Below are 7,862 nucleotides of genomic sequence, written 5' to 3'. Positions count from 1 at the left end.
GAGTAAGGTAGAATAAGGTATACTCTAAACCCATACCCTACCCTACTCGCAACAGGTAGGGTAAATGACCCTATTTAAACGGGTTAGTTTGAGTTGAATACCCGTGAGTAAAATATAGATTGCCAGCCCTAAATACATGTTGCTGCCCCTAAAAAAAACCAATCTGGGGGTTTTGATTTCACCAATATATAATTACTTAACGTTTCAAACCCTAGAAAAAAACAATCTGGGGGGTTTTGATTTCACCAATATATATTTCTTAACGTTTCAAAGTCCTAAAGAGATAAATTTAGAATTTTCATCACAAAAAAAATCTTTTTGAAAATTTGAACCAACTTAATATATAATTATTTAGGATTTTGAGCCCTAAGAAATCATTCTAAATTTAAAACTTCAACTCGACCCCAAGTAAGAACCCTGCTGTAGATTGTATAGAATTTCAAACCTCAGGAAGTACATAAATTTGAGATATTATCCTTTGTGGGATAGGAAACATAGATTTGGGATTTCAATCCACAAAAAAAAAATCGCTTAAGAGGAGAACTGGGTTGAAAAGGTCGCTCTTCTTTGGTTCTGGGCCAGGTTGCTGGCCTGGTTCCTGACCCAAAAAAAAAGAGGGTTTTGAACCCGTACTTTGGAGTTCAAAAATCTGGAAAAAATATAATCTGGAATTTTAAAACCAAAACAAGAAATCCGCATAAATGTTGATGACAAAAGTTTATCCCACTATTTAAATGAATTTTGTTAATAAATGTCTTAAAAATACTAATTAAGGTTACTTTGATAATTTTTCTAACTTATATACATTTCTTATTAAATAAATACATTACAAACTTAAAATTTTTAGTTATCAATTATACTAATACCTTAACTAGTATTCTTAAGAGACTAGTTAGCTAAATCCTATTTAAATTATGAATTATTTATCTATCTTGTACCCTAAACAGAATACGAATGTTAAATTTACAAATTAAAAAATATTGAAAATATAAAAAATTTAAATTTTCATCGCATTTGTTTTGCAGTCATTAAATAAAAATATTTAAAGCTTTTTACTAATAGTAAATTTATCATATGCCCTATTAAACCCTTAAATTATATCATTGACTCCTCATCTCAGACGACTAAAATGTATTATTTCTAAGCTGGATGCAATATGTATTTAATAGAAATATGGAAAAGAGTGAGACAGCAAAATTTACAGTTGTCTTCTGCGATCAAAATTCAGACCACACAAGAACAAAGCTGAGGCATATTTTTATGTTAAGTGCTAAACGAAGATAAACTACTTAAATTCATTTAGAAGTAAGAATAGAGTATAAAAACAACTCGTCCCTCCAAAGGCAGTAAGGCTCCTATATGTTGCCTGGCGTTAGGAGCATGGCAATTTGATTGCCAACCCAATGGAATCGTGCTGCCTACAATTCCAGAATTTCTTCGTACAACCTAAACTTCCAACACAGATCTATTTTTTTAAAGATCTGTCAAATTCTACTTACTCAAGGGGAAGAAACAGAACGACTTTCCAATCAATTCGATTTACATGTATATGTAGTAAGTCGAATCCAATCAATTCGGTTTACCTATGGCCATGGGCTACTTCGATAAAATGGTATTTCATAGTAAATCGAATTTAATGAATTCAATTTACTAATATACATACTAATTCGAATAAATTGAATTCGATTTACATCGATTGAATTCAATTTATATAAATATGCAAATAAGACATCCATGAACCACATTTGCATTCAGGACATTCATGTAAAATTGAATCTCATTTGTTCACGTCATTTGCCCAACAGAAATGCTCTGATTATGTAATAATATATGCCTACTTACAAAGGAAGTAAAATTATTTTTACGCACACAACCTCCTCCTCAGAATCTAAACCATGTTACATGGGCACTGCATGTCCGATTGGAATTCCAATCAATTAAATACACAACTCTTCTATGAATTATAAGCGCCAAAAAAAAAAAACCCTATTCTGAAATTGCAGCTGAAAATTTAGTGCACAGTATTTTAGCTTGATGTTATTAAAAATACCTTGCATCCTTTCAAGTCCCAGGACAATTACATACTCCCATTCTTACGTTCATGTTTTATGGCCTCGTATGAAGTCATCACTTCTTTGAATTTAGCCTCAGCAGCTTCTGCAAAATTTTCACATTCACATATTTGTGATTAGAACCATGGTCTTAGATTGATTCTACACAGATAAGTTGGTCACCTACCTCTATTATCCTGGTTCTGATCAGGATGATGCTCTTTTGCCTTTGTCCTAAATGCTGTCTGCAAATGAATAGGGAAGTTTTCAAAATGAAATTGAGACATTTAAGGTAACATATTTACAGAGTATAGAGTACAGTGAGTTTCTAAGATTGACATTAGAATTGAAGTCATGCAAACACCAAGCATGAATAAAAATTACAAGCTCTCTATGTAGAGAAGACAGCAGTTGATAAATGTAAAGAAGCTAAAAATAAAATAAGATGAAACATCCATTCCATGAAGACGAGCATGATGGATATAGTAAGTAGCTGATAAAATCAAGCACATCACTAACATTAATATCCTAGCATTAGCAATATAAGCTCATGCCAAAAGAAAGTCACCTTAATCTCATCATCTGAGTATGGAGTTCTTCTAAACCTGATCCATAAAAGGGAAAGTTAAATTTTAATGGCCAATGGTAGTAATACAGAAGAATAACAACTCACAGATACTGATCTTGAAAATCGCAACTATTAGCAGATATCAAAATATAACAGTTGTTTAAGACTTGGTCTGTGAACACAGAGCAATTAAACTGAGATTGGTCCTCACTGACTTTTCCTGGTTCATAGTACTTATAAAGATGTACTATCCCATATAACCATTTTGTTATCAGCGTAACCATAAAAAATTTTCTTCCTCCCACCAAAACTCTCATAATTTTTCAAAACTGTAACAAGAACTACTACCTTGTAGTTCCTTCAGCAATATAAGTAAACAACTATTACAAGGAAAAAACCGTGTCCCCCTGAAACTACATCTTACATGGGCCAGTATCTAAGACTTCTTTGAGTACCTGTCAAGACCCAAAACTGAGTAGTGATGTGACAACGCATAGCTTCCACTCTCTCGAGAAGCTTCTCGATAATTTGTCCTCCAATTATGATCTTTGAAGGATGTATCAGTCTTCCAATACCAATCTTCTCTCTGGAAATGCTGATGATACGCACCAGGTCCACCATCCTTCCAGCTTTCATAGCTTCTTCTGTATTTATTTCTTTCTCTGTTAAACACATTTTGCATACGCCTTATTCGTTCCTACAGTTACAAATAAAACCAGATTAAAAATATTAACTACTGGCTCAAGCTGCAATGTATAGGACAACCAGCCAACTGATACTTAAGCAAGTTAAAATTTGCATTTATTTCCGGTTTATTACTAAGCAGTAAAACTTGTTTCTTCACAAATTATTGTGATTCAGCCTAAACATTTTTTATAAAATAAATATCTTAATATCTCAAATTTGAACAAGGCAAAGCATCTCCTCCTCATACTCCTCTTGCATCCGTTTATTGTGTCTCCTCCATGCTTCTTCCTGAAATGCTGTTCGGAAAGAACCACCACTCCGTCCTTTCGCAGATGATTGTGACCTGGACCACTACAACAAAGTGATCAAAAGCATACAATATCAGTTTCAGTGTGGAATAAAATAAAATCCTAACGTCCTAGTACAAGTACAACCAAATAATCTAAAATACAAAGACAAATGCACAATTTAATGCTTCCTCTGTTTCGAAATAACTTTTTCTTTGAATAAACTGAGAAGAGTATTTGAAAATTGCATCCTTATATGTTAATTTTCAAATGTATTAATTTAGTCAAAGAATCATTTATTTTTATACGGAGGGATACAACACAGATGAACAAGCTTTTTTGCAGTAGGAAAAACGAATTGATTCGCCAATAAGGCAATAACTCATCCAATCATTATAATGTATAATCAAACATCAAAATGCATTTATCTTCACTCTAGTAAACTGATGCAGCAACAAGTTGATCTCTACAAAGTAACGAAATACAAACGAGCTAAATACCTGCAAATAGAACCAATCAACAGTCCTCCGCAGCTGACCAACCTGCAAAATAACTCTTCAACCATCATGCAAAACGATAACACAAAACATCGAAACGTTTCGCAAAACAGAATTATCAAAATCCACATCTCTAAGACCACAGGCATCACGAGGAACAAGTAAAGGAATACACTCAACTGAATCTAAACCTAAAATCGATTGCGAAAAAGGAAAAGCATAGGGGCACAGTTGAAATTGGAAGAGAGAGAAAGAATGCGGAAAACTCACGGCAAAAGTAGTGGCGGTGGCGCCAATTAGGGCGAATAGGAAAATTCCCCAAAGCTTAGGACCTTCTTCGCCTTTGTCTTTGTCTTTCCCTGCTTCCTCCTTCATCTCTCTTCTTTCCGATCAACGATTCTTCTTCTTCCACATATCCTTCTCTGCTATCTTCGCTCGCTTTTATTCTTCTCTCTTTCTTTCACCGACTTGTAAAATTGCAGTTCAAACTTGCAAAACCTCTTTTAGTTTCACCTACTCTTTTAACGGATGAACCCATGAAGCTACTTCTCATCGCGATCAATAAATTTTCACCTTCTAGTACCTTTTCTCGTTGTTATTTTTGGGCCACAACTATTGGGCCGAGATTGAATAGCTTAACGAATCAAGGGAGGCCCACATAAAGTCCATCTATAAATCCAATGGTTGGGCATCGTTGGTTAGCAGATACTTACTTGTTGCAACTTACAAGTACAAAGCACCTAACAACCGACAATTGAAGTATCAGTGCATCATCTATTTTTAAGTGCGTTCGAACCAAAATAATAATAATAATAATAAAATGGGAAAGTATAAAAACTAATGGGATATTTGTATAATATGTATAATGAAGGTTTAGGGAGTATTAGAGATATAACTATTAGTATTATTTTTTTTTATTAGCTGAAGTTTTTTGGATGAGTGGTATCATAATATAGTATTAGAGTTTTAAATCCAAAAATTCAAGAGTTTAATTTTTTGAAAAGATATTTATTATCCTTAGTACTTGAATAATTATTCTAGATAATATAAGAAATGTTCATTTTGTAACTCATATAATCTATTATACACATTATACAAATAAATCATTATCTTCCTAGCGAGACTCTAAAAAAATAAAAGCCTATAATGTAATGTGCGCTCCGTTGGTAAAGCATAGCAGAACAATAAAAAAATTTACATACATTATTTTTCTGTACAACTTTTGTATTGTAAATATTTTATTTTTATATTAAAAATAATAGTTTAATTTTAATATTTTACACATTCATTTATTAAATTTATGGATTTAGATAAATTTTTAATTAATTATCTATATAAAATTATTTTATATTAATAATGTAATAAAAACTAAATTAAATAATTCATAAAAAGGATATTCTTGTATTGTATAAATTCATTTTCATATTAAAAATATCAATATAAAATTAAAAAAAAGAAAATGCTAGATAGATAATGATTATACTAATAAAATAAAAATATATTACACCTTAATTTAATGCTACTAATTTAAATATACTCTTTTAATCCTATTAATTCATATTATTTGCATATTATTCAAAAATATTGTTGGTTATCTATACTTTTCCTTAAAAAAATTATATTGAAGTGAATACTAACTCATTCACTAATTCTCAATGCCATAGCATTCTCTAAATTGCGAGTGTGTTTGGAGAGGAGAGACAAAACGCGCTAAATTGAGATCTAACTTCTAAGGCTCTGCCTCTGAGACTGAAAGCGTTTGGCATAATAATGCACGTCCCGCAACAGGGTTAGCTGGTAAGATGACACCCGTGTACGGATCCATAATAATGAACCAGCTTCCTATGGAGCTGTGTAATGCAACCTTCAATCAGTTCTTTATTTTCATTCTTTTTGACGTAGTTGCCACGCACGCTTCTATTTCTATACGCACCTGATCTGCGTCTTTTGCAGATTACCGATTAAACATTCAGAACTCTGAGTTGATATTATCTTCAGAAAGAGATGTCGCGGAGACCGGTGAATCCATCTCGCGGAAGTGGATTGTTTTCATCTTCCAAATCAAAGTCTTCGCCAGTTTTGTCGGTTGGCCTCATAGTCCTGGTAAGTGGTAATTAGATTAACGTAGTGATGGAGGTTATGTGTATATGTAATTTGTTTCTTTTCTTTTTCTTTTAATAGCTATTGTTTTTGTAACTTGTGTAGGGAGGTCTTTTTCTCGTTTTCTATTTACACAAGGGATCAGGTTTGTTTCTCACTTCAATACAGTTATTGCTTTCCTATTTTATGCGCATATGGCAGTTACTATAAGCTACATTTCTTTCTCCTTCTATAGGTGGATCTGGTAGCCGTTTAGAGTCTGTTAACAGAGTCGAAGGTAATAACTGTTGTTTCTTTTTCTCCTTTTTCTTCTAAGCCATTAACCATAGAAAAATGCTATTCGTACACCAAAATCAGCCACCAATGTATTTGTGTATAACTACATATGTGTAGTTTAATTTATTTTCAATGTGTATTTGTATGTGGCTGATTTTAGTGTACAGGTAGCCTAATTGTTAAAAATATCATGGCAAATCACTCTTTGATTCGGTTTTGCATTAAATGTGTCGCTTATGATTTTTCTTTTTCCTTTTATTATTGGTTGTGTGACCTTTGTGGAAAAATTAACATTTTCGTAGTTAAGGACCACTTAAGGTTACGTCCTGCCCATTGATGAATGTCTCTTAACTAAATATCATTTCATTAACTTTTTTACAAACTCATTATGCTTTAAGAAGTGCATCACTCTAGTTAGCAGTTGTTTCTGGTTTAGTGCATAAGAGATTAATTATAGTTGATTATTTCATACTTAATATGAACAGTATAAAGATATTACCTAAGTTGATGGCCTTATCTGGATCTCATGTAACTAAGTGTTTCTCCTAATGTGGGTTGCTTCAGTGATCTGCATCTTGTTTTTGTAGTAGTCCTGTTTTATGATAATAGCATTGTTATTATACCCTAAGGAAGAATCATGTGGATGAACTCAGTAGTTTTCAATATAGCTCATCTTCAAATTCATTCAGTAATCTTTGCTACTCTAATTTTTTTTCGCTTCTATTTTGAAATGACATATTTTTTTCCGAATGCAGGTGAGTATTTATGTACTGATGAGGTCCAACGAGCAATTCCAATTTTGCAGAAAGCATATGGGGACAACCTACATAAAGTATTACATGTTGGTCCTGATACTTGCTATGTGGTATCTAAATTGCTGAAAGAGGAAGAAACTGAAGCCTGGGGTGTAGAACCATATGACATAGAGGATGCTGATAGTAATTGCAAAGCACTAATCCGCAGAGGCATTGTTCGCGTGGCCGATATCAAGTTCCCTCTTCCATACAGGCCAAAATCTTTCTCTCTTGTAATTGTTTCAGATGCCCTTGATTTCTTGTCTCCTAGATACCTTAACAAGACTCTTCCAGATTTAGCAAGGGTATCAGGAGATGGCATTGTTATATTTACTGGTAAGTGCACTTAACTAGTTTGTATTTGTAAAAATTCCTTTTCTGTTAAAACAGAATTAAGTAACTTGGCTCTAAAAGTAGAATATGTTATCTTCAGAATTGTTTATATGTTGAAGATAGTGTCCTGTATAATATTTAGCATATATGAAAAATCATACATTTTAGTCTTTCTTGGTGGAATTGTTTGTGTATTTGAATTTTTTAGCATGTTGGCATCTGTATCTGATAAATGATAATACTTGTAAATATAGGTCTTCCAGGCAACC

The 7,862-nt window shown here is 32.7% G+C and overlaps 2 protein-coding genes across 2 annotated transcripts in view; one reads left to right on the top strand and one right to left on the bottom strand.

Moving 5' to 3' along the window:
• Positions 1 to 1,759: 1,759 nt before the first annotated feature.
• LOC107461226 (uncharacterized) lies at positions 1,760 to 4,633 on the bottom strand. The gene is made up of 7 exons (XM_016079708.3): positions 4,361 to 4,633; positions 4,094 to 4,135; positions 3,529 to 3,657; positions 3,075 to 3,316; positions 2,620 to 2,656; positions 2,239 to 2,296; positions 1,760 to 2,157 (listed from the first exon to the last, which is right to left on the bottom strand). Exons 1-7 carry the CDS (start codon positions 4,463 to 4,465, stop codon positions 2,078 to 2,080), a joined length of 693 nt encoding a protein of 230 aa, XP_015935194.1. The 5' UTR covers positions 4,466 to 4,633; the 3' UTR covers positions 1,760 to 2,077.
• Positions 4,634 to 5,770: 1,137 nt separating this feature from the next.
• Positions 5,771 to 7,862, top strand: part of LOC107461152 (probable pectin methylesterase CGR3) — a 2,399-nt gene continuing 307 nt past the window's right edge. Inside the window, exons 1-6 of the mRNA XM_052253265.1 lie at positions 5,771 to 5,887; positions 6,044 to 6,193; positions 6,296 to 6,335; positions 6,426 to 6,467; positions 7,222 to 7,596; positions 7,762 to 7,814. Coding sequence (XP_052109225.1) covers positions 6,095 to 6,193; positions 6,296 to 6,335; positions 6,426 to 6,467; positions 7,222 to 7,596; positions 7,762 to 7,814 — 609 coding nt within the window. The 5' untranslated portion in view covers positions 5,771 to 5,887; positions 6,044 to 6,094. The remainder of the gene's footprint in view (positions 5,888 to 6,043; positions 6,194 to 6,295; positions 6,336 to 6,425; positions 6,468 to 7,221; positions 7,597 to 7,761; positions 7,815 to 7,862) is intronic.

Source organism: Arachis duranensis, chromosome 8 (genome assembly GCF_000817695.3).
Source record: "Arachis duranensis cultivar V14167 chromosome 8, aradu.V14167.gnm2.J7QH, whole genome shotgun sequence".
Taxonomy (NCBI): domain Eukaryota; kingdom Viridiplantae; phylum Streptophyta; class Magnoliopsida; order Fabales; family Fabaceae; genus Arachis; species Arachis duranensis.
Note: the sequence above shows the minus strand (reverse complement) of the source record. Positions and strands in the feature narration are given on the sequence as shown.